Source organism: Ursus americanus, chromosome 24 (assembly GCF_024610735.1).
Source record: "Ursus americanus isolate L20-20 chromosome 24, mUrsAme1.1.p, whole genome shotgun sequence".
Taxonomy (NCBI): domain Eukaryota; kingdom Metazoa; phylum Chordata; class Mammalia; order Carnivora; family Ursidae; genus Ursus; species Ursus americanus.
Genome location: NC_142150.1, coordinates 31502145 through 31528256, shown reverse-complemented (window position 1 = coordinate 31528256; position 26112 = coordinate 31502145). Strand labels below are relative to the sequence as shown.

Sequence of the window (26112 nt, the reverse complement as noted above, 5' to 3'; positions counted from 1 at the left end):
GAAGCAGTAAAGAACATTTTAAGCACAGACTTTGGAGTAATTCCAATGAGGTTCTGGGCGCAGATCCACCACCTACTTGCTGTATGACCTTGAGCTAGTTTTTTTTTTTTTTTTAATTCAAGTTTATTTAAACTGAAAAAAGAGGGGCGTCTAGGTGGCTCAGTCAGCTCAGTGTCCGACTCTTGGTTTTGGCTCAGGTCATGATCTCAGAGTCATGGGGTTGATCCCCACATGAGGCTCTGTGCTCAGCAGGGAATCTGTTTGAGATTCTCTCTCTCCCTCTGCCCCTCCCCCCAATAATAAATAAATACATCTTTATTTTTTTTTAAACTTTTTTTTTTTTTAAGATTTTGTTTATTTATTCGACAGAGATGAGACAGCCAGCGAGAGAGGGAACACAAGCAGGGGGAGTGGGAGAGGAAGAAACAGGCTCATAGCGGAGGAGCCTGATGTGGGGCTCGATCCCATAATGCCGGGATCACGCCCTGAGCCGAAGGCAGACGCTTAACCGCTGTGCCACCCAGGCACCCCAATAAATACATCTTTAAACTGAAAAAACAAAAACAATTTACCCATTTCTCCCACCCACCTCTGGCAACCACCAATGAGCTTGTTTTTTTGGTTTTGTTGTTTGTTTCTTTTTCTTTTCTTTTTTTTAAAGATTTTATTTATTTATTTGACAGAGAGAGAGACAGCCAGCGAGAGAGGGAACACAAGCAGGGGGAGTAGGAGAGGAAGAAGCAGGCTCCCAGCGCAGGAGCCTGATGCGGGGCTCAATCCCAGAACGCCGGGATCACGCCCTGAGCCGAAGGCAGACGCTTAACGACTGTGCCACCCAGGCGCCCCTGTTTGTTTCTTGAATCCAGTGTGTAAGAGAGATTATACAGTATTTGTCTTCCTCTGTCTGACTTATTTTACTTATCAAAATGTATGTCCTCAAGGTCTGTCCATGTTGTTACAAATGACAAGATTCCATTCTTTTATGACTGAATAATGTTTCATTATATATTTATACCACAATTTCCTTATCCATTCATTCATTGATGAACACTTAGGTTATTTCCATATCTTTGCTATTGTAAATAATGCTGCAGTGGGGGTATACTTATCTTTTTTTGAGTTAGCATTTTTGTTTTCTTCAGATCAATACCCACAAGTAGAATTGCTGGGTCATATGGTAGTTTAATTTTTAATTTTTTGAGGAACCTCCATACTATTTTTCTATAGTAGCTACACTAATTTACATTCCCACCAACACAAGGGTTTCCTTTTCTCCACACCTTCACTAACACTTGTTATTTCTAGTCCTTTTTTTTTATAAAAATTTTTTTATACATTTTTTTTTCATTTAGTTTCTTTTTTTGATCTCAGGGTCATGAATTCGAGCCTTGTGTTGGGCTCCAGCATGGAGCCTACATTAAAAAAAAAAATCGGGGCTGCCTGGGTGGCTCAGTTGGTTATACGTCTGCCTTCAGCTCAGATTATGATCCCAGAGTCCTAGGATCGAGCCCTGCATCAGGCTTCCCTCTCAGCAGCGAGCCTGCTTCTCCCTCTGCCTGCGGCTCCCCCTACTTGTGCACTCTCTCTCTCTCTCTGACAAATAAATATATAAAATCTTTTTTAAAAAATGAAAAAAAAAATTCAAAAAGAATCAGGGACCAGGAAGTCTCCAGCTTTGTTCTTCTGTCAAGATTTCTTTGGCTATTCAGAGTCTTTATGGTTCCATAGAAATTTTAGGATTATTTGTTCTATTTCTGTGAAAAATGCCATTGGACATTTAAAAAATATTAATTCTTCCAATCCATGAGCATGGAATATCTTTTCACTATTTGTGTCTTCTTTAATTTCTTTCATTAATGTCTTACAGTTTTCAACATACAAGTCTTTCACCTCCTTGGTTAAATTTATTCCTAGGAATTTTATTCTTTTGATACAATTGTAAATGAGATAATTTCCTTAATTTCTTTCTGATAGTTCCTTACTAGTGTATAAACATGCAATATATGTTTCTGTATTGATTTTGTATCCTGCAACTTTACTGAATTTTTTTAGTAGTTCTAACAGTTCTTTTTTTTTTATCAAGTCTTTAGTGTTTTTTACATATAGTATCATGTCATCTGCAAATCTTAATGATTTGACAGTTTTACTTCTTCCTTTCCAATTTGGATGCCTTTTATTTCTTTTTCTTGCCTAATTGCTCTAGCAAGGACTTACAATACTATGTTGAATAAAAGTGGCAAAAGTTGGCATATTTGCCTTGTTCCTGATTGTAGAAGAAAGGCTTTCAGCTTTTACATTTTGTTTTTAAGATTTTATTTATTTATTTATTTGTCAGAGGGAGAGAGAGATGTGGGACTTGATCCCAGGACCCTGGGATCATGACCTGAGCTGAAGGCAGATGCTTAACCGACTGAGCCACCTAGGCATCCCACAGCTTTTCACATTTGAGTATGATTTTAGCTGTGGACTTATCATATATGGCCTTTATTATGTTGAGGTTCCCTCTATACCCACTGTGTTGAGTTTTTATCACAAATGGATGTTGGATTTTGCCAAATGCTTTTTTTTTTTTTTTTGCACCTATCAAAATGATTATATTATTTTTACCCTTCATTTTGTGAATATAGTGTATCACATTAACTAATTTGCAGAGGTTGAACCATCCTTGCATCCCTGGAATAAATCCCACTTGACCAGGTATATGATCCTTTTAATGTATTGTTGAATTTCAGTTGTGTCTTTATATGCCCTTGGTGTTCAATGGCTACTATACTTAAAATGATATGAAAAGTTGCCTAAGTCCCATATAAGAAATCTTAGAATTGAATGTTAATGAAAAGTTTTGTTTCCTCTGAAATAATTGATATACTTGTTCTTCTATAGTAATAAAAAAGTACATAGCTAAACATATTTTCCTGACTTTGAAAAGAGGCTCGGCACATGTGGCTGGCTCAGTCAGTGGAGCATGCGACCCTTGATCCTGGAGTTGTGCATTCAAGGCCCATGATGGTTGTAGAGATTACTTAAAAATACAATCTTTAAAAAAAAGAAAAAGAAAAAGAAGCTCAGGGCCAAATTTTGAAGCGTTGTTATAGGAACTATATTGACCTTTCTGGCTTATTTTTAAGTCTTCTATTTGAAGTTTATACTTATGTTGTGTATGCTTTTTGTTTAAAAATCTCCTCATAGGGGCTCCTGGGTGGCTCAGTCGTTAAGCTTCTGCCTTCGCCTCAGGTCATGATCCCAGGATCATGGGATCGAGCCCCACATCGAGCTCCCTGCTCGGTGGGGAGCCTGCTTCTCCCTCTCCCACTCCCCCTGCTTGTGTTCCCTCTCTCGCTGTCTCTCTCTCTCTGTCAAATAAATAAAATAAAATCTTAAAAAAATAAAATCTCCTCATAGTCTTTATGGAAAGAAGCAAGACATAATTAATTTACAAACAAATTGGAAACTTAGGGTGGGAATTTGGTTTGATTCAACCAAACTAGTCACTTGAATAATAATTATTATAATTGTATATTACTTTTGGATAAAAAACCTTTTATATTCTTATTTTGTGCTTTTTTATTGTTTTCTTTCAGAGTGGGTTCCACCTCAACCAGAATATTTCTATCAACCTACAGGAAATGAAAAGTTACCAGAAATTGTAGGAGAAGAAAAAGGCACAGTTGTCTATCAATTAGATTCAGGTATTGTTATTACACTGAACAGTTAATGATTAATCATGAAAAATTATAATAAATACATTTCTATAATATCGGTGGTTTTTAAAAATCTGTAGTTTAATGATAAATAAACTATCTTTCCAGACCAACCGGAATAGGAATCCTGATATTCATGGCCAATCAGCTTTAAAATTTAATTGTTTTGGGGCGCCTGGGTGGCACAGCGGTTAAGCGTCTGCCTTCGGCTCAGGGCGTGATCCCAGCATTATGGGATCGAGCCCCACATCAGGCTCCTCCGCTATGAGCCTGCTTCTTCCTCTCCCACTCCCCCTGCTTGTGTTCCCTCTCTCGCTGGCTGTCTCTATCTCTGTCAAATAAATAAATAAAATCTTTAAAAAAAATAAAATAAAATAAAATTTAACTGTTTTTTTTAAATGACAGTTTAAATAAATAAATAAATAAATAAGATTTTTTTCAAAGTTGCAACCCCACTGAAAGGATAGAAAGAGGTGATTATAATCTAAATTTTGTTAAATAAAACAAACTTTATAATTTTTTTGTTTTAACATTACTTTAAAGATAAAATTTCAATCATAACCTTTTCTCTAATTACTACAATATTTTTTTTCCTTCTTAAGTTAATTCACCCATTCCAATTCTTCTCAAACTTATGATTTTTTTTATGTTTAAATCTGGAAGGATATACCAAAAATATTATATGGCGTATACTTTCTCTTTTTTGTTTTCTCCTTTACCTTTTTTAAAATTAATAAATAGGTGCTATTTTTTTTTTTAGAATTAAGATTGTAAATGTTTTCAGACGTTCTGTGTGGAATATCATTTGTTTGTCAACATGCTTTTAAATTAGAGCTTACGTGGGTACAAACACTATGTGTGAAGCCAAGGGCACAGCCATGCAGCAAAAGGAAATGCGCTATACCACCTTGAAGGTCTTTACAGAAATCTGATGTTTAAAATTAAAAATCTCAGCAAGGATGGTTGAAAATCTGAATATTCATTATTGTTAATCTAGAATGGCATCGGACACACAGAGTTCAGTAAATATTGGCTGGATGCATGGAGCCTAAGTGGAACGTGCCCTAAGTATGTCCGTCTCATCCGCAGTGCCCACCGAAGGTTCCTATTTCACCAGTTCCAGAGTGGGAGGCAAGCGAGGGATCATCAGGGAGCTTGCCGTCGCGCTGCAGGGACCCGAGGATAATACTCTGCTGTTTGAGTCTAGGTTTGAGAGCGGGAATCTGCAAAAAGCCGTCAGAGTGTGAGTAACGGGAATTTCCCGAAGGGGGATAGCTGGAGTGACTGACCCATGTCTTCAGGAGTCACGCTAGGAGTCAGGAGTGTTTGGGGGAGCCTGGGTGGCGCAGTCGTTAAGCGTCTGCCTTCGGCTCAGGGCGTGATCCCGGCGTTATGGGATCGAGCCCCACATCGGGCTCCTCCGCTGGGAGCCTGCTGGGAGCCTGCTGGGAGCCTGCTGGGAGCCTGCTGGGAGCCTGCTGGGAGCCTGCTTCTTCCTCTCCCACTCCCCCTGCTTGTGTTCCCTCTCTCGCTGGTTGTCTCTCTGTCAAATAAATAAATAAAATCTTTAAAAAAAAAAAAAAAGGAGTCAGGAGTGTTTTTGAAAAAGAGAGAGGTGGTGAGAAATGGTCATGAGGAGGAAGAAGAGTGGAATAATTGTGACTCATTTTCCCCCAGAGCAAAAATTTATCTACATTGTTTTTTCTGCTTGTGAAAGAAATTAGTGCTCATTTAAAATTTGTATTAATAGAGGCACCTGTCAGGCTCAGTCAGTAGAGCACATGACTCTTGATCTTGGGGTCATGAGTTCAAGCCCCACCTTGCGAGTAGCAATTACTTAAATAAATAAAACCCTTTAAACATTTTTTGTATTAATAAACATGCATAGCATTAAAAAAATGAAGTTCTATAGGGACGTCTGGGTGGCTCAGTCATTAAGCGTCTGCCTTTGGCTCAGGTCATGATCCGGGCATCCTGGGATCGAGCCCTGCATCAGGCTCCCTGCTCAGCAGGGAGCCTGCTTCTTCCTCTCCCACTCCCCCTGCTTGTGTTCCTTCTCCTGCTGTCTCTCTCTGTCAAACAAATAAATAAAATCTTTTTTTAAAAAAATGAAGTCCTGTAATCATACCTCTCCAGATACAGCAACTGTTAATAGTTCAGTATATATGCAATAATTTTCCCCCTCTTTCTGTGTATGTATAATATACAGAAATTATTTATTATTTTTTAAAAGACTTTAGTTTATTTGACAGAGAGAGAGACAGACAGAGAACACGCAGGTAGAGCAGCAGAAGGAGAGGGAGAAGCAGACTCCCTGCGGAGCAGAGAGTTGGATGCGGGGCTCCATCCCAGGACCCTGGGATCATGATGTGAGCCGAAGGCAGACGCTTACCTGACTGAGCCACCCAGACCCCCCAGAAATTATTTATTTTTAAAAATAAGATAATGATATGCATACTGTTTTACAAATTGCTTTTTGCCACTTACTAAATTTTAGATGTTTTGCTATGGCAGTACCACAGATTTATCTAATTATTATTATTATTATTTTTAAAGATTTTATTTATTTATGTGACAGACAGACAGCCAGCGAGAGAGGGAACACAGCAGGGGAGTAGGAGAGGAAAAGCAGGCTCCCAGCAGAGTAGCCCGATGTGGGACTCGATCCCGGAACGCCAGGATCACACCCTGAGCCGAAGGCAGACGCTTAACGACTGCGCTACCCAGGCGCCCCTTATCTAATTATTTTTAATAATTCGTATTATTCTTTTTCTTTTTAAAGATTTTATTTAGGGATGCCTGGGTGGCTCAGTTGTTTTATTTATTTGTCAGAGAGAGAGTGAGAGAGAGCATAAGTGGTGGGGGGAGGCGGCAGGCAGAGGGAGAAGGAGAAGCAGGTTCCCCGCTGAGCAAGGAGCCTGACAAGGGCTTGATTCCAGGTCCCCAGGATCACAACCCAAGCTCAAGGCAGATGCTTAACCAACTGAGCCACCCTAGTACCCCCCAAATAAACTTTATTTTTTTAAAAGATTTTATTTATTTATTTGACAGAGAGAGACAGCGAGAGAAGGAACACAAGCAGGGGGAGTGGGAGAGGGAGAAGCAGGCTCCCTGCTGCGCAGGGAGCCTGATGCGGGGCTCGATCCCAGAACGCCCGGATCATGACTGAGCCACCCAGGAGCCCCCCAAATAAACTTTCTTTACCCAAATTTCTGTCAGCCTAATAGTATGAGTTGGGGAACTATGTAAATTAGAGAATTAAGGCTTGATATAGTTGACTTTCCTGTTGTAATATGATCTATTTTTGCCAGGGGGAAACAGCACTGTTTTGGACTTGTTTTTTGAGGGGGGGATGTGGGGTGACAGAGATACTCTTCTATTTTCTCCATTACAGAGATACCTATGAGTATGAACTCACCTTGCGAACTGACCTCTACACAAACAAACACACTCAGTGGTTTTATTTTCGTGTTCAGAACACTAGAAAAGATGCCACCTACCGCTTCACCATTGTCAACTTGCTAAAACCCAAGAGCCTTTATACCACAGGGATGAAGCCACTCATGTACTCCCAGTTGGATGCCGACACCCACAACATTGGCTGGAGGAGAGAAGGAAACGAAATCAGGTACTACAAGAACAACACGGGTGATGGGCAGCAGCCCTTTTACTGTCTCACGTGGACCATTCAGTTTCCACATGACCAGGACACTTGCTTCTTCGCACACTTCTACCCGTACACGTACACGGACTTGCAGTGCTACCTGCTGTCGGTGGCGAGCAACCCCGTCCAGTCTCAGTTCTGCAAACTCCGAACTTTGTGCAGGAGCCTAGCAGGAAACACCGTCTACCTGCTCACCATCACCAACCCATCCCGGACCCCGCAAGAGGCGGCGGCAAAGAAAGCTGTGGTCTTGAGCGCCCGAGTCCACCCTGGAGAAAGTAATGGCTCGTGGATCATGAAGGGCTTTTTGGACTTCATCCTTAGCAACTCCCCAGATGCCCAGCTCCTCAGAGATATCTTTGTCTTCAAAGTGGTTCCCATGTTAAATCCAGATGGAGTGATTGTGGGGAATTACCGGTGTTCACTGGCGGGAAGGGACTTGAACAGGCATTATAAAACCATTCTGAAGGAGTCTTTCCCTTGCATCTGGTACACCAGGAACATGATCAAAAGGTGAGTCCCTTTATCTGCTGATCTCCCTCCGAATGCTGTGAGCACCGTCTGATGGTGTGAGGGCCCTTCTCATGTAGGACTCAGGCGCGGCTTCGGAGACCGTCTTTACTGCTCTGTTTGCAGTCATATGGGTGTGTCCAGTTTCAAACTTTTAAGTCCTGTTTTATTTTTTTATTTATTTGTTTACTTGAGAGAGAGCGAGCGAGCACAAGCAGGGGGAGAGGCAGAGGGAGAAGCAGGTTCCCCACCGAGCAGGGAGCCCAAAGTGGGGCTTGATCCCAGGACCCTGGGATCATGACCTGAGCCAAAGACAGATGCTTAACCGACTGAGCCACCCAGGCACCCCAAGTCCTGTTTTATCTTTGGGTTGAAACTGAACATGCAACATTTCAGCTAGAGGCATTTCACTTAGAAGTGAAACAATGGAATAGAGAGTTCAGAAGTCAGAGAAGTTTATAGGCCTTTGGCATGATGCCTGTGTACCTAACAATTAGGCAGTGTTTGTGTAGAGGCAAGAGGTGGTACTCTCAGTGCTTTACACATGGGACCCATGTAGTCTTCACATTAACCATCTGATGCTGGCACAGTCAGTATCCCCAGTATGTAAATGGTGAGGAAATTAAGGTCCCAAAAGGTCAAGCAACTTGCCCAAGGTCATAGAGCTAAAAAGTGACAAGAGTAGATATTTGAACACAGGCTCTCGGGTCCCTGAGTCTGAGTTCTTTATTACCTCTTATATTGCCTCTTGTAAAGAGAGAATAGTAAATAAATCAGTTAATATTTTCCAAGCTTCCGGGGCGCCTGGGTGGCACAGCGGTTAAGCGTCTGCCTTCGGCTCAGGGTGTGATCCCGGTGTTCTGGGATTGAGCCCCACATCAGGCTCCTCCGCTATGAGCCTGCTTCTTCCTCTCCCACTCCCACTGCTTGTGTTCCCTCAATTGCTGGCTGTCTCTCTCTCTGTTAAATAAATAAATAAAATCTTAAAAATATATATATATATTTTCCAAGCTTCCGTGAAAGCAGTTGAAGGCTATGGTGTCATGGCACCCACCTTACCAGAAATGGAACCACAGCACGGAAGAATATGTGGACGGGCACGCCTCATCACCATATCTGCGTGAGAGGGTGGGAGTCGTGTGGGGCTGGCGGGCAAAATGGCTAAGAGCACGTGTTGGGGAGTCAGACAGGCCTGGCTTTGAGACCTAGTGTTACCACGGGCTGACTCTGTGACCTTGGAAGTGATTGTACCTCTCTGCGCTTCAGTTTTCCCGCCTGTCGAGTGCGGCTAAGCTCGCCTGCCTTGGGTGGTTAGCTGTGAGGATTAAATGAGAGGATCCATGTCATCTGTTTAGCGCGGTGCCCTGCACGTTGTAAGTGTGTGGCATTACTGTCCTCTTCCTATCATCATCATCATGGAGAAGGTGACCGTGTTTGCAAGACTGAGTAGGTGCCTGGGTGAGGAGGAGATAGAGGAACTGAACCTTACAGAAACGGGCCCTGGAAAGTCAGGGACCCAGGCTTTCTTTCTCATTTTCATCCCGACTCTTATAGCCCCTCTACTTCGGTCCCTTTTTCCCCAGGGCTGCCCCAGGGTGGGCTTTCTTTCAGTAGATTTCCTCCACTTCCTTGTCAGCTTACACAAGGCCTATCCACCACCCCCCTCCACATCGGTGCATTTTCCTCTCAAGTCCCTCTGACTGGCAGGGGTGAGGAGTGCTGGTAGCATGTTTACAGCAGTGGCTGACAATGGGGATAGGGTCTTCTGAAGGGGTTGACATTTTCTTTAGAGGGACGGTAGCAACAGACATACTTACAGAAGAGACTGTAAAAGATCCTTGATTATCGTTATGCATTTGGATGGCCACTGAGTCCTTTGTTTGCCCCCCTCAATAGGCTTCTGGAAGAAAGGGAGGTTGTCTTGTATTGTGATTTCCATGGCCACAGCCGCAAAAATAATATCTTCTTGTATGGCTGTAACAGCAACGATCGCAAGTACTGGCTTCACGAGCGTGTGTTTCCTTTAATGTTAAGCAAAAACGCACCAGATAAGGTAAGCACATACGGTAATTTTCCATCCACTAAGGAAGAAAAGGACTCAGTGAATCCTATACGCCCTTTGCATCTCTTTTCATTGTCTTAGATAAATCCCAGCAACCTGGGCCTCAAGAATTTACTCTGGTTTTGTTTTTGTTTTGTTTTTACAATATAGTAACTCAACAGTTTTACACATTATTCAGTGCTCATCGCAATAAGTATACCCTTAATCCCCTTTATCTATTTCATAGGTCCTTCCACCCACCTCCCCTCTGGTAACCACCAGTTTGTTCTCTGTACTTAAGACTCTACTTTTCTGTTTGTCTCTTTTCTCTTTGACTGTTTTGTTTCTTAAATTCCACATATGAGTGAGATCATATGGTCCTGGTCTTTCTCTATTTCACATAGCATTATACCTTCTAGATCCACCCATGTTGTTGCAAATGATAAGATAGCATTCGTTTTTATGGCTGAGTCATATTGTAGATATAGACCACAGCTTTATCCATTCATCTATTAATGGACACTTGGGTTGCTTCCACATCTTGGCTATTATAAGTAGTGCTGCAATTAACATATGGGTCCATATATCTTTTTGAATTAGTGTTTTTGTTTTCTTTGGGTCAATACCCAGTAGTGGAGTTACTGGATCATATGGTGATTCTATTTTTAATTTTTTGTGGAACCTCCATTTTGCTTTCCACAGTGGCTGCACCAGTTTGCATTCCTACCAACACTGCATGAGGTTTCCTTTTTCTCTACATCCTCGCCAAAAAAGACATCCTTTCTTGTCTTTGAGTCTAGCCATTCTGATGGGTGTAAGGTGATACCTCATTGTGGTTTTGATTTGTATTTCCCTGATGATGAGTGATGTTAAGGATCTTTTTATGTGTCTGTTGGCCATCTGGATGTCTTCTTTGGAAAGGGACTTCGAGAATTTAGGAAGGTGTGACTTTAAGAATCACTCTGTGTAGAGGGCACCTGGGACACTTTACTGACTGAGCCACCCAGGAGCCCCAGGGATCTCTTTCTTTAAATAAAATGACATCCAAATATGTGTCTTGTAAAAAATAATAATAAAAAATAAATTTTTTAAATGATATCCAAAACCCAGTATCTAAACCAATTAAAAGCAGAACTACCCTAATTGAAGACAGAGGGCTTGGGCTTGGAACCTTGCCCATTCTGCCTCTTTCAGTCCTTGTGGGAGGCTCCTCAATAGAACCCCTGGATCCCAAGGTGCATGACTTAAAAACCACTAGGTGGTGAGATACCTACCAACTGTAAAGCACTTTCAGCAGGATAAGATAGGTTGGGATGGGTGCCAAGTATATGTTACAAAGCCCAAGTAAGGAAAGAGGGTTGGGGTGGTCATAAAAGACAGTGGAGGATACTGAACTCCAAGCCGAGAACATTATGTAAGAGGGAGTGAGAATTCCAGGCAGAGATTACGGGGGTGAGGCATACCCGAATCCTAGATAGAGGATAAACCCAACTGGATCAAAAGGCTCAAGTTGGGGAGGGGTAGAAATAAACCTTAGAAAAGTCAGCTAGTGTCTTGAATGCCAAAGTAAGCCAGCATTCCCAAACAGGAGTTCAAGGCACCCTAGTCCTGCAAAATGTCCCAGGAAAGGTGGGGAAGGGAAAGAAAGGTCATGGGCAGTAAGAAACAGAATCTACTCTCTCCCCTTTGGAGACTCACAGTCTATGATAACACACTAAATGCTCTGAGAGGTCCTGCACAGGAAGTCTGTGTAATTTGGTTAGTCCTTTCTCCTCCTGACCAACATGACCACAGAACTCATTTTCTCCTCTGTAATACCTGTTAACATCCTGTAGAAGTACTATTTTATGGGACATACTTTAGGAAATGATATATAGACCCCCAGGAAACCATTCTTATATCGTATTAATGAATGTTAGGCATCGTATGTTTGCCAATTTATGTTTAACGGAGGGTTTGGGTTTCTCTTTAGTTCTCTTTTCATAGTTGTAACTTTAAGGTGCAAAAGTGCAAGGAAGGAACGGGCCGAGTTGTGATGTGGCGCATGGGGATCCTCAACAGCTACACCATGGAGTCAACCTTTGGGGGGTCCACCCTGGGTAAGCTCTCTTCTGTACGTCACAGGTCAGCACGACAAGGGGAAGCCAAGCAAAGCACTGAGGGCATGAAATCCCTTTGAATTCTGGAGAGATGATTGACCTAGAGGGTTTTCCCAACTGCGCCTTCTGCTGAATCTGACCAACCTACATAGAAGGGCGTAAAGTAGCGTAATACTTGACGGGACAGTATAGCGTAGTGGCTGCTCGGGACCTGGAATCAGGCAGATGTGGGTTTGACTTTCAGCCCCATTTACAAGTGGTTGATCCTCGCCGAGTTACTTAACTCTGTGAACCTCTTTTTTTTACCTGGCAATAACAGTAGTACCCGCCTTGTAGGTCCTGCCTAATGAGATATTGCATGTAAAGCCCTTGGCATAGCACCTACCACAGAGTAAAACTTCAGCAACTATGGCCATCACGATTGCAGACTTATTCATTGTCAAAGATTCTTCTGAACCAAACCAGAACTAGAGGGAGAAAGACTCTGTCCAGAAGCACAATATTCTAGAATCAGAGGTGGTGTTGTTTAGGAGATATTCATAAATTAGATTGCATTTGCTCATTAGGATTCAATAAGAAATGTTTACGGATTTTTTTTTTTTCAGGCAATAAAAGAGATACTCACTTTACCACTGAGGATCTAAAGTCCCTAGGTTACCATGTTTGTGACACCCTTCTGGATTTCTGTGATCCCGACCGAACCAAGGTAAAATGGACTTTCAAGAAATGTGGTGATGCTACTGTGATCAGTTTCACATGGGTTCAAGGTCAGTTCAGTGAGATTATAGGTGGTCTTTATTTTCCTCCTAATATCATTCTGAAGTTTTTATTATCGATAGAAGTAAGAAAGCCCCCAGGCTGCACACTGTCCGTAAGTGGTAAGACCTCATAACTCCCCAAGAAGGTGGAAGCCTTCATGCCGACTATCTGTCAGCACACCTCTCCCTCACTTTGCTTTTCAGAAAAGCAAGAGTCCCTTCTCTTCTCCAAAACGAACCCTGCCCTTTGCGCACCTGCCAGCCCCCCACTCCATGGCCTCCCTAAGGTCATGCCTCATTCGTTCCTTCCTCCTTTTTCTGTGTCCTCCAGTTTTTTCATCTTACTTCTTCCTCTCAACGTGTCCTCTCAACACGTGTTCGCAGCTGCCCCTGTCCTGACTCATACACGGGTTTCCTTTGGTTTTGTTTCTCTAGCAGAGAGTCAGGAGGGTATTTCTATTGCCCTTCATCGCTCAGCTTCTTAAAAGGGAGTCTGCGCTCCTGGGCTCGATCTAACTCCCCTCTCGTGCCCCCTCTCAGGTGGCCCTGGGGACACTGATACAGACGGCTCTGGATGCAGCTGTTTAATAAAACATATTTAAAGGAGAATTCGAGCACAACATGGCCTGTTAAATCTCATCTGCTGTGGCCCAAAATCTGAACAACCCCATTCTAATATTTCCTTCCTTGCTATTCAAAAAAAATAAAATAAATCAGACCTTTGCATTATTTAAAAAGTTTATTATTGCCTGGAGCCAGGGAAAAGTGCCTAAAGCAGTGTTCACTTGCTGTTCTGCCTTACAGACAGTTACTACAGCTCATGTAATTTGTATGATAACATGTCCTTACTAGCAGAGGTGACAGCCCACTCATCTTTATGTCCCCAGCAATAAATAAAGTGCCTTTCAGCATATACCTAGTAAATATTTGATAAATAAATAAATGAATAATCAAAAATGTTCTTTTTTTCACTTCCACAGTTCATGCAGTGTTTAGCAGAGCTTAAAGAACTCTTACGAGAGGAGATCCATAAGAAATTCAATAAACTTGGACAAGATATGGATTTAGAAGGAAGTTGGAGTGACATCTCTTTGTCTGACATTGAATCCAGGTAACAAACTTCATTTCAAAAAAAAACCAGAGAAGTTCTGTATTTTTTAATTGTTTTTGTTTGCTCTGTTGTTTCATTGGTTTTGAACCTCAGGTGCAAAATACTGAATAAAGCATGGCACACTTAAATATATTTCATTTCTTCAGCAACGATGTATTGAGTACCTGTTCTTTGACAGCCTCATTTCTAGGTTAGGGAGATGGGCAGGCAGTATGTGTAGGGCCTTTAGGCAATTAATTGTAAAGCCTTTGTCTTTTACTCCATGGGAGGTGGAGAGCCTTTGGAAGGTTTTAAGTAGAGAAGTGTCATGTTCTGACTTGGGTTTTAGTTCAGTAGGAATATCCTGGCTGCTATGTGGAAAAGAGATCGTGAAGAGGAAAGGCGTAAGCAGGAAGATTCATTAGGAGGGTCTTGCAATGATACAGGTAAATACAGATGGTGGTCTAGACCTGAGTAGTGTAGTGGTTGAGGGTGTATGAATTGGTTGGATTCTAGATATATTTTGAAGTCTCAAACATTAGGATTTTCTTATGGATTGGATATGGAGCATAAGAGAAAGAGAATGAGTCCATAATTGGTTAGATGAAGTTGCCTTTTACGGAGATGGGGAAGATAAAGGGGGTGGAGAAGTTTAGGGGCACAATGAAGATCCGGAGGCTAGTGTTAGGCACGTTCAGTCTGAGATGTCTTTTAGACATCTAAATGGAGATGTTGGATGGGCAGTTGAATATATGAATCTGGAGTTCAGTGGAGAGGTCAAATAGGGTCATCATTGGATAGATGATATTTAAACTTGAGACTAGGGGTCCTGGGGTGTCTCAGTTGGTTAAGCATCTGACTCTTGGTTTTGGCTCAGGTCATGTTCTCAGGGTTATGAGATCAAGCCCCACATTGGGCTCCCTGCTCAGTGCGGAATCTGCTTGAGATTCTCTCCCTCTCCCTCTGGCCTTCCCCCCCCCCACCTCCCCACTTGTGTGCACACACTTTCTCAAATAAATAAAATATTTTTAAAAAATACAAAGATAAATAAACCTTAAGACTAGATGAGATCCCAAGGGAGTAAGTGCAGCTAGAGCAAAGAGGAGGTCCAAGTCTAAGCTGGATACCACAGGTCTAAGAGGTCACAGAGATAAGTAGGAGCCAGGAAGTGAGGTAAAAAGTCCAGGACCCCACAATGGCCTCCAGGCTATAGGATCTAGCCCCCCGATACCTTATAACCTCCACCCTCACCCTCTCACACACTGCTATAGCTACACTGGCCTCCTCACTCTTCTTCAGACTTGCCACACCCTCTTCTACCTCAGGGCCTTTGCACTAGCAGTCCCAGCTGCCTAGAATGCTCTTCCCCCAGACATCTACATGGCTCATTCCTCAGACCTCCTTCAGGTCTTTGTTTAAATGTCACCTTTTCCAATATGGCCTACCCCTGTTACTCTAATACTGCCACTTGCTTCCCAGCCTTTGCCTTCCTGCCACTCATTCCCTATCCCCCTGAGGTGCTCTACTTTTTCCCAAAGCCTTTGTCCTTAGATGTCATTTACATCTTTATTGTGTTTATTATGTATTGTCTGTTTCCCCCTATGAGGATATGGGTTCCTCAAGGTCAGAGATCTTTATTTTGTTCATCTCTGTATCTCATGCACCTAGAACAGTACCCAGTCTATAGGGAGAGCTCAATACATATTTGTTGAATTAATGTAGGATCTCAGCCCCACCCTCGTAATCTCCACAAGTATTTTAGGAAGCCCCCAGGTGGGGGGTATCTCACAAGTGTGCAAGAACACCTTCTACTCCAGCTTACTGGCCAAGGTGCCCCAAGCCTGCCCCTGGCGGGCCTCAGTCAGGTTTCTGGGCTGGACATGGCAGTCCTCGGCCAGAGGTGGCGCTGTAGACTGCAGTGTACAGGCGAAGGGGCTGGCTCTCCCTCCTACTCTATGCGGCACATCGACATCTGGGCCCTGAAGCAGTTCTGCTGGCTGAGTTTCCCAAGCGTCTCCTTGGGAACCTTAAATCAGAGCGTCAGGCTAGGCAGTGTGCCCATTCACCAAGTTGCCTCCTCCATTCTCCCAGAATTCTCTGCCTCGCCCTCCGGGATCACTGCACGAACCACGCTTCACTCTCAGCCTCAACAACAGAATGCCCCTGCATGTCAACCCATTAGAATAGAGCCCTGAGGAGTCAGCTCAGAAACAGGGAGACTGCATCCTAGCCGGCTCAGCGGGGGCGCTCTGATACATTCAGTGAAGAAGTATTGAAACCGGTTTGCCGGCGTCTGCATCAGGGAGCCAGCTATCACAAGCCTCCACGGGGCTCCACCTGTCCATTCTCACCATGACGCAGAAAAGCAGACTGAGTGTCCAAGCCCAGTTTGAGTGTGCCCTGGGTGTGCACCTACATGGTCTTCAGCATTTCCTGGGGCACACTGCATCGACTGCTTTTATCCTGTTTATTAAAGTCTTCTGTTATCTCCAAAAGGGACTTCAGAGACTATTATCCAGTGGCCTCAAAGGCTACTCTTCAGACTAGAAAAGCCTTTCAAGAACAGGGAATTGGGAATTAGATCAGAGAAAAGAAGGCTTTCTTCCCGCTGTCTTACTGTGGGGTTCCTCATTGTGCACCAAAGGGAAGGAGGGGGAGCATGAACAGGATGAAAGGCGTGAGCAAAAGAATGGTTTGAAATGCCATCTTTTCCCAGGAGATCTGAGTTTTGTGCCTAAGACATTTTTTTATACATGGAGGCCATGTGGCAGAGCACAGCTCCCAGTTCCAGCCAGCCACCCCCCAGGAAAGGGGCAAACATAATGTGACACTTGAGCAATGGATGTGACAAAGGCAGCAAGGGTGGATTTTCTGAGCCCTTGTTCATCCTTGCCCCTGCAGGCAGGGGGCTGACAATTTGTGGGGGAAGACTTTCAATCAGGCTGGACACGCATCCACAACTTTTGAAGCAGGAATTGGGATAATGAAAGTAATACTCCTGGTCCTCGACCTACAGATTCCTTGTTATCAAATATGTTTCTGTATATATTCAACACAGTTTTAAAGAGTACTTGGTAGGATCCTTGCTGTCTGAACTGCTACTGGCCAGACAGGAATGAATGAAACAAATCCTGCTTTCAAACAAATCACAGTCCCCTGGTATTGTCCATGGCACACTAAGAATCTTCCAGCCTCTCATGGTCACTGCCGAGGGCAGCTTTGCCCAACTGGCCAGTATTTACTTTGCCACATGGATTGCAAACTCCTTGGGGTCAGGGGCTCTGCCATGTTCATCTCTGTGCTTGATGCACTGGCTGGCATGCGGTACATGTTCAGAATGAATGAATGAACGTGCTTGTCAAGAATTCTTAGTCATTGAAATGCAGGCATTGGGGGCAAGTAGCAGACTGGATATCCTAATCCCATGCTGCTGGTCTGGTCAATGTTCCTAGACAGTAATAATGGTATTTCCTTTTCCTCTTTCCTTCTGGAAACAGCACCAGTGGTTCTGACAGTTCCCTCTCAGACGGTCTCCCTGTTCACCTACTGAACATAGCACATGAGGTAAGATGGTAGAGACTCTCACCCCCAGGAAGTAGCAGCCATAAGGAAAGTATGACCTTCCTGGATCATTTGGTGGAATGTTCCAGCTAAAATCTGTAGAAAAGGGGCTCCTGGGTGGCTCAGTTGGTTAAGCATCTGCCTTCAGCTTAGGTCATGATCTCAGTGTCCTGGGATCAAGCCCCGAATTGGTCTCCCTGTTCCACGGGAGCCTGCTTCTCCCTCTACCTGCCCTGCCCCCTGCTTGTGCTCTCTCTCGTTCTCTCTCTGTCAAAATTAAAAAATAAAATATTTTTTAAAAATAAAATAAAATTTGTAGAAAATATAGCAATGGTATCCTAACTGGTTACCCTGCCCTGGAGTCTTTCATTTTGTCCTTTATAACTTTCCTTTTAAAAACTAGGGGAAAATCTAAGGGAAAAAATGTGAGGACTCCATGTTTATTACAAAGTTTACTAAAATGAAAAAAGAAGTTTAACTTAAAGTGAAAACCATCTTAAGAGGTAGAGGTTGTTAAAAATGACCCATACTTATTTATTTATTTAAGATACTATTTTGGGGGGGCGCTTCAGCACACCATAGGTATAAGCTTCAGCACACCATAGGTCCCTGGATAATTAGTCCCGAGATTCACTTGCTTAATTATTAAAGCCACCTTGTGGTAGTAGCCTAACTGAATCTTTTAAATTTTTTTAAAAAATTTTTCTTTTTTTTTTTTTTTTTTCAGATAGAGGGTGAATGGAGGCAGGGGGTTGAGGGGGAGGAGAGAGAGCCAGAGGTAGCGGAAGAGAGAGAGAATCTTAAGCAGTTAAGCTTAACTGACTGAACCACCTGGGCACCCCAGCCAAACTGATCTTTTTTTTTTTTTTTAAGATTTTATTTATTTGAGAGAGAGAGAGAACATGAGCAGGTGGAGGGGCAGAGGGAGAGGGAGAAGGACAAGCAGACTCCCTGCCGAGCAGGGAGCCCAATGTGGGGCTCGATCCCAGGACCCTGAGATCATGACCTGAGCTGAAGGCAGATGCTTAACCAACTGAGCCACCCAGGCACCCCCAAACTGAATCTTTTAACAACACACCTCATAATCAATAGTGTTTGTACCTGACATTAGTGCCATAAGTAATCTGGTTTTATATTGTGAAACACAGATACTTGGCTATCGGTATAGTTGCCCCTTTGGCGGTATACCTGTAATAGTGGGATTTGGGGATGTTAAATGGGGAGTGGATTCTGCTACGGAGGTAACTCAGCTGTTTGTTCCCCAAACCAGCAGCAGTTCGGCACCATGGGGTCCACGTACTGGGTTAGCCATCGTGGCTTGAGTGTCATGTGGAAGAGGGCTCCATGTGGGTGGGCGTACTTCTGGAATCCTCAATGACGACTTTCTCTGTGCTTTCTGGAATAGGTGAATCAAAAGAAGATGTATAAGAAGAGAAAAAAGAAGCCACTTCAGACGAGGAAACAGCGAAATGAACAGTATCAGAAAAATAGTTTGATGAGGGAGTTAAAGTTAATAGACGATGTCCCGGTAAGAAGGCCCTGTTGCCTACTTCTGCTCTGTGGTCAAAGAGCGTTCCATGGAGGGAGCAGGCCAAGGGGATAAAGTTTACTCTAAACCAGAAAGGGAATGTGGAATGGGGATAGAAGGAAGCTGTTTTGAGTTCAGAGCTCTTCCATGGGTCCTCTGGACATCTCTGAGCAGATCTCAGCCTCGGCCCACAGATTCTGTACTACACTCGGGCATGGGTTTTGACCATGGTGGTTACTGGAGAAGTGGTGGCTGGAGCCAGTCCAGACTTGCAGGGTAGCTGAGGTGTCAGGCCTCGTCCAGTATAAGGATGCCAGGCCCCTTTCCAGTCTCCTCCCAGCTGCCACCCCCATGCCATGCCCCCTGCTTCCTAATGGCGAAAATGCTTTCAGACATGGAAGTTTTATTGTTGAGTGAATTGGGTCAATTATGACTAATTGCAATGGATCAATTAAAAAATATTCTCTTTGCACTCAATCCTTCCAGGAGAGGGCAGGGTTTGCTTCTACTCTGCAAAAACAGCCTACCTTTTTCAGAAATTCAGAGAATGCCAGTTCTTCCACAATGCGAAATGAAAACCCAAGGTTGAATGAGGTAGTAGTTTTGCTTGCCTTTTTTTTTTTTTTTAAAACTCATTCATGGAAAATTTATCAAAATTTTTTTTGGTAATATATTTAAAGTGTACAATGTGGTATTTGATATATTTACACACCATGAGAGGGTTCCCACCGCTGAGTTTAATAACACATCTACCACCTGAAGTAGTTACTTTTTTTTTCTTTTCTTTCTTTCTTTCTTTCTTTTTTTCTTTCTTTCTTTCTTTCTTTCTTTCTTTCTTTCTTTCTTTCTTTCTTTTTTTTTTTTTGCTTCGTTTGGTTTTCTTAATGATTTTTTAAAATTAATACATAATGAATGTGTTATTTGTTTCAGGGGTACAGGTCTATGATTCATCAGTCTTACATAAGACCGAACGCTCACCACAACACAGACTCTCCCCAATACCCATCACCCAGCCACCACATCCCCCCACCCCCCTCCCTCTCCAGGAACCCTCAGTTTGTTTCCTAAGATTAAGAGTCTCTTATGGTTTGTCTCCTTCTCTGGTTTCGTCTTGTTTCACTTTTTCCTCTCTTTCCATATGATCCTCTGCCTTGTTTCTTAAATTCCGCATATCAGTGAGATCATATGATAATTGTCTTTCTCTGATTGACTTATTTCGCTTAGCATAATATCCTCTAGTTCCATCTATGTGGTTGCAAATGGCAAGATTTCGTTTTTTGATGAATGCGTAATATTCCATTGTGTGTGTGTGTGTGTGTGTGTGTGTGTGTGTGTGTGTGTGTGTGTATATATATATACCACTTCTTTATTCATTCATCTGTCGATGGACATCTGGGCTCTTTCCATAGTTTGGCTATTGACTTTTTTTTTCTTTAATGAAAGTTTATACCCTTTTACCATCTTCTCCCTATTTCTCCCACTCCCAGCAACGACCATTCTACTCTCCGTATCTATGAAGTTGACCTTTTTTTTAGGTTCCACACATAAGTGATACCATGCAGTATTTGTCTTTCTCTCTCTGGCTGCTTTCACTGAGCATAATGCCCTCCGGGTTCATCCATGTTGTCACAAATGGCAGGATTTCCTTCTTTTTAAAGACTCAACATTATTTGCAGGTGTTTTCTCTCATTCCATAGGTTTCCTTCTGATTCGGTTTGGGGGGGGGGCTGTTAAAAATTTTTTTAAAGTAAATTCTATCCCCACCATGGGGCTTGAACTCACAGTCACATGCTCTACCAACTGAGCCAGCCAGGCACACTTACCTTTTGATTTTGTTGATTTCCTTTGCCGTGCAAAAGCTTTTTAGTTTGATCTAGTCCCACTTGTTTATTTTTGCTTTTGGTGTCAAATCCAAAAAAATCATTGCCAAGACCAATGTCAAGGAGCTTATCCTCTATGTTTTCTTCTAGGAGTTTTATGGTTTCAGGTCTTAAGTTTTTAATCCATTTTGAGTTGACTTTAATGTGTGGTACAAGATGGGGTATGGTTTCATTCTTTTGCATGTGGGTATCTAGTTTTTCTAATACCATTTATTGAAGAGACCATCTTTTCCCCATTGTATATGTTGACTCTTTTGTGAAAAATTAATGGATCGTATATGCATGAGTTTATTTCTGAGCTCTATCCTGTTCCATCTTTGACTCTTTGTTGCAGATTCTCTGATTTTTCCAATTAGCACGTCTCTTCCAGGCTGAAGAACACAATAGGCCTCTATCTGTGTCTCCCTCCTGTCAGTGCCACCAGGAGCAGGGGAACATTAAAATTACTGGGGACATTGACACTACTTTAGATTAGACTCTACTGAAGGCTGACAACCGATGCTGGTGATTTGTGATTTTATACCTAGAACATAAGAACAGGCTGCTGCATGGTCTGCCCATCCCTCCATTCAACAAATTGAACTGTGTAACCACTACATGCTACACCCTCTACTGCCGGAAATGCAACACTGAACAATGTGAGGGACCTTAGAGTCTACTGGGGGTTTTAATAAGGAAGCAGGAAATTACATCACAGAGTAGAATGAAGTAGGAGCACAGAGGAAAGGTGCCCAATCACATTTTAGTACTTTGGAACTGTGTGACTATAAAATCCTTGTTTGGGGTTGGTTTTTTTTTTTTAAGATTTATTTATTTGAGATTGAGAGAGAGCAAGGGGAGGTGTAGAGGGAGAGGGAGAGAGAGAATCTCAAGCAGACTCTCTGCTGAGTGTGGAGCCCTATGTGGGCCTTGATCTCACGACCCTGAGATCATGACCTGAGCTGAAATCAAGAGTTGGATGCTCAACCGACTGAGCCACCCAGGTGCCCCTTTGGGGTTTTTTTATGTATAAAAATAAGTTTCGTGGGTGGCTTAGAAGAGCATGCCACTTTTGATCTCGGGGTCGTGAGTTCAAGCCCCACGTTGGGTGTAGAGATTACTGAAAATAAAAAATAAACTTTAAAAAAATTTAAAAATAAGTTTTGATATAATAGTAGATAACTCTTAGTGGGTAGGGTGCAAAATAGGCCCTTCTCATGCAAAATGCTGCCCTGTGGTTAGCAGTGATTTAACGTGGTCCCACTGTGTACTCTGAAGAACCCCACAGAGCACGGCCTGCACTGAGCGCCATTTGGTGTCTAGTGTGGCAGCGGCAAGAGCACAACTTTCAAGTCTGTCTTGAGTTCAAATTCCAGCCTCACTATCATTTTTCATAAGTTACTTAACCACTCTGGGACTCAGTTTCTGTATCTAAAATATTGGGGTAATAATACATACATCATAAACGTTGTTGAGAAAATTAGATGTGAAACTGTGTAAAGTACCTGGCTTTACCTGGTAGGCACTCTGAATATTAGTTCCCTACTTTTCTTCAAATTATTATTCATCTGTGTCTTGCCTGTCTTTCCGTGTGACAGTAGTATAATGACTTATCATTCAGGAATAAAACACCCTCAGTGTCTATTCCGTGTAATCCCACTTGTGCAAGTGGAAACTATAGTGAGAATGTGTTCCTTTTTCTCCATCACAGCTCCATGGAAGAGACAAGGGCACCTCCCTGGACCCACCAAAAATGACCTCCTTGATTCCGACGAAGAGTAGAGAGAGAATGCAGGTATTTCATTCTACTGTGTATACATCTGTGCCAGCAGCTAATGTGATTTGGCTTTCAGGTGTGTGGTGTGATTTGGAGGGATGGTGATCGCAGTCCACAGTTTCACCTTCTAGGATTTGCTCCGTCAGGTGAACGTCCAAGCCACCGACCACCAAGGAACACAGCCCACAGGGTGCCGCGGGATGGGAGGAATCCCACCTGGAGCTAAGAGCTTGCCCTGGAGAATTGAGTTTCATTTTAGCACACAGGTGTTAGGCGGCTGGTATTTCGCAAGCCCATGGCAGCAGTTGAGGTCACGTGATAGTGAATAATGCAGTGGTTCTCAACCCTAGGAGATGTTAACAACACACCGGGGTGCCGCCATCGGTCGTGAGCTGTGCCTCACGTCCAGAGTTGCCAGAGATCGTTCAGTACTGAGGTTTGTGAGTGATTTGCTTTTTTAAAGGAGTAAGTTAGAATGAGTTAGTATTGGGGCGCCTGGGTGGCACAGCGGTTAAGCGTCTGCCTTCGGCTCAGGGCATGATCCCGGCGTTATGGGATCGAGCCCCACATCAGGCTCCTCTGCTATGAGCCTGCTTCTTCCTCTCCCACTCCCCCTGCTTGTGTTCCCTCTCTCGCTGGCTGTCTCTGTCTCTGTCGAATAAATAAAAAAAAAAAAAAAAAAAAAGAATGAGTTAGTATTTATCCCGCTAATACCATCTCTCTTGCTCATTTGCATTTTCTTTCTTGAGAAGGAGGAACAAGAGGTGGAGAAATAGCTAGCAAGCTGTCGTGTCAGATAGCCCTGGGGATGTCTATGGGAGGGTGCTGCTCGCATGCGTCCGGGGCAAGCAAAGATTGAGAACCACTGGACTAACGTGGGTATACTAGATAGAGAATGGACAGTTCTCCCAAGGGGAGGTCCCTCCGGTCTTCCCAAGGCTGTTGTTCGGGACTTCTCAGATCGGTGCTCCCGCTTACCCATCAGTATCTTATGGAGACCCTACGAGATGCGGGGCCCCTTGAGGACTGTAAGACATGACCCCTCCCTTAAAGCAACAATCCTCTAGGAGGAGTGACAAGATATAGTCCAATCACCATGGCATCACAGAGCCTGGAGAGCAGTGGGAAGACAGGTGTAGGTAAATTCAAATCAAAGAGGATTTTTGTCCCAAAAGGCAGGTGAGCCACGAACTGCCCCCTCTCCTCTGAGGCATTCACTGCAGGAGGTCTCCAGGTTGCTGAAGCCACATGCCACAGTTGGAACCTGCTAGTTAGGCCACAACATGTAACCAGGAAATCAGTTAAACCTGATGTAGCAGGTGAACGCCATCCAGGCTTTTACCTTTACTTCCAATTTCTTTTTTTTTTAAGTATTGTATTTGTTTAAGAGAGAGAGAGGAAGTAAGAGAGAGCACAAGCAGGGATGGGGCAGAGAGAGAAGCAGACTCCCACTGAGCAGGGAACCCAACATGGGGCTCAGTCTCAGGACCCTGAGATCATGACCTGAGCCAAAGGCAGACGCTTAACCTACTGAGCCACCCAGGCATCCCCACCTTCCATTTTCTTACGATTTCTGGTGGAGCCTTTCTCTAGCAGAGACATAGGCATTTAACTTGCAGGCACAGTCAGATAAGCAGAGTCACAAACAGTGGGGCAGTCTCCTATCTTGATAGATCATATTCTCTTTGTGTAATGTCTCTAGAGAGCTTGTGAAATGCAGTCACTGAACTCAGGGCCATCAAGAACTTTCTTCCAGCTCTCTGGAGGCCTAGGCCAAATGCTTGATTCAGCTCTGCCCTGGAACCACATCAACTACTTTGTACTTTGGTATTTGGGGGAAAATGCAAATATTTCTCACTAACTCCTTGTAAAACCAACCCCAACCCTAACTGTAACTTTAGAAATTGCAACCTAAAGTGATTCAACTTTTATATCTTGTTTGCACAGACTGAGAAGCCAGGATTCACAGTGTCGTGCTCTCCAAAGAGAAGCACAAATCCCAGCCAAGAGCCGGTTCCAGATATGAAGCCAAACTGGTCCAGGAACAGATATCCTGCCACAAAGAGGGGCCGCGCCACCATGACACTGTACCCATCCCTGCACATATACACGTACCCATAGGCGGCCATGTTTTGGGTTAGACACACTTTGCAATGAGGGGAGTTGTGTGATCGGGAGCCGCGTTAACGCGCTGTACTGCGTTGTGTGTCCGTCGTGCACTGACCTTACACTATGTGCTTACGTCTCGTGCCTGCCCTCACGACACATACCTCGTGAATTAGATGACTTTTTTCATGAAGTAAAATTTTATAATGTATAGAAAAGCTTCCTTTATCAGAAATTGAAGTGTGTGCTCATGAACCTACAGCACAGACGTACCTCATTTTAACCAATAGAAATTCTCTCTAAAATTATGTGCAAATCCATTTTAACAGCTCAAATTCTATTTTAAACATATTCTGGGAGTGCGCTTTGTTTAAAAAAAAAAAGTCTTGCGTGAACGCTTTCTGGCAATGATCGGTCAGTCAGTGATTTATCAGCTGGCTCATGCTGAGGTGTTACCACAGCGAGAAAACAATTCACGTCTTAGCCGGAGTTTCGTATGACATATATTATGTTCAACATGGTTACATACATTTTTTAACCCACTGATTAAAATTCTTTCTCTCCAGCCAGTTGTTTCCTTTGATCGGTTAACTACATCACCTTATGTGAATGGGTGTTTTATATTTTTAGATCTCTCGCGAGCACCAAGCACAGCCTGTCGTGTCCACATGCTGGGGCCGTGTGGAACGGTCACTCTAGTTCATCCCAGGCCTCCTGCTTTCACTTTCCCCTCTGCCTGTCACCTTGAATTGAAAGTTTCCCGGTGTATTTTTCACGATCACTTGTAAACTCCTTCAGCCGCCACCACGACCTGGATGACTAATGATGAGAACCACATGGCAGCACAAATTTTAGTACAATTCCAGTGTCTGTGCCTTTTTTTTTTAATTAATACATTTTATTTTGAGAACAGTTTTAGATTTACAGAGAAATTGAGGACACAGGACAGAAAGTTCCCAAATACTGCCCACCCCACCCCATGCCTCACACACTGCGTGAGTCTTTTTCAAGGTGATGATACCTGCCTGAGCTCTTTTTTGTTTGTTCGGTTTGGTTTCTAATATGGAACGCGTCACGAATTTTCGTGTCTTCCTTCTGCAGGGGCCATGCTCATCTTCTATCTCTCTCTCCTTTAGTGTGTGTGCTGCCAAAGCCAGCCTCTGCCCTTCTATTCCATACCTTACACCCTAAACCCTAAACTCACACCCGAAAACTCCGCATTTTAAGTATCTAGAAAGCACATAGCCAAAACCCTACTTTTTGTCCCTAAGAAGAAACCCTTCAAGGACAAGTCCACAGTTACAACTGCTGAGGGCAAACCTTCGAAAGTTGTTTGGAAATACTTGTTTTTGCTTCAGATAATTTTAAAGAAAGTTTATAAAGAGCACCCCAGTATGATAATATTTTTGGGATCAAAA

General features: G+C 43.2%; 1 protein-coding gene and 1 non-coding gene across 5 annotated transcripts in view; one reads left to right on the top strand and one right to left on the bottom strand.

Moving 5' to 3' along the window:
- The window catches only part of AGBL2 (AGBL carboxypeptidase 2), a 33983-nt gene extending 8724 nt beyond the window's left edge, over positions 1 to 25259 (top strand). For 2 of the 4 annotated variants that reach the window (XM_087854858.1, XM_045786667.2), the window contains 12 exons: positions 3582 to 3689; positions 4791 to 4944; positions 7096 to 7878; positions 9772 to 9928; positions 11889 to 12015; positions 12621 to 12721; positions 13754 to 13884; positions 17361 to 17427; positions 18830 to 18952; positions 19439 to 19546; positions 22523 to 22606; positions 24536 to 25259. In XM_087854858.1, coding sequence (XP_087710984.1) covers positions 3582 to 3689; positions 4791 to 4944; positions 7096 to 7878; positions 9772 to 9928; positions 11889 to 12015; positions 12621 to 12721; positions 13754 to 13884; positions 17361 to 17427; positions 18830 to 18952; positions 19439 to 19546; positions 22523 to 22606; positions 24536 to 24709 — 2117 coding nt within the window. In that variant the 3' untranslated portion in view covers positions 24710 to 25259. The remainder of the gene's footprint in view (positions 1 to 3581; positions 3690 to 4790; positions 4945 to 7095; positions 7879 to 9771; positions 9929 to 11888; positions 12016 to 12620; positions 12722 to 13753; positions 13885 to 17360; positions 17428 to 18829; positions 18953 to 19438; positions 19547 to 22522; positions 22607 to 24535) is intronic. The other 2 variants (XM_087854857.1, XM_045786670.2) reach the window with 2 other exon arrangements.
- Positions 25260 to 25750: 491 nt separating this feature from the next.
- LOC123785373 (U6 spliceosomal RNA) lies at positions 25751 to 25852 on the bottom strand. Its single transcript, XR_006777622.1, has one exon. It is a non-coding gene; the product is annotated as a U6 spliceosomal RNA (small nuclear RNA).
- Between the last annotated feature and the right edge of the window lie 260 nt (positions 25853 to 26112).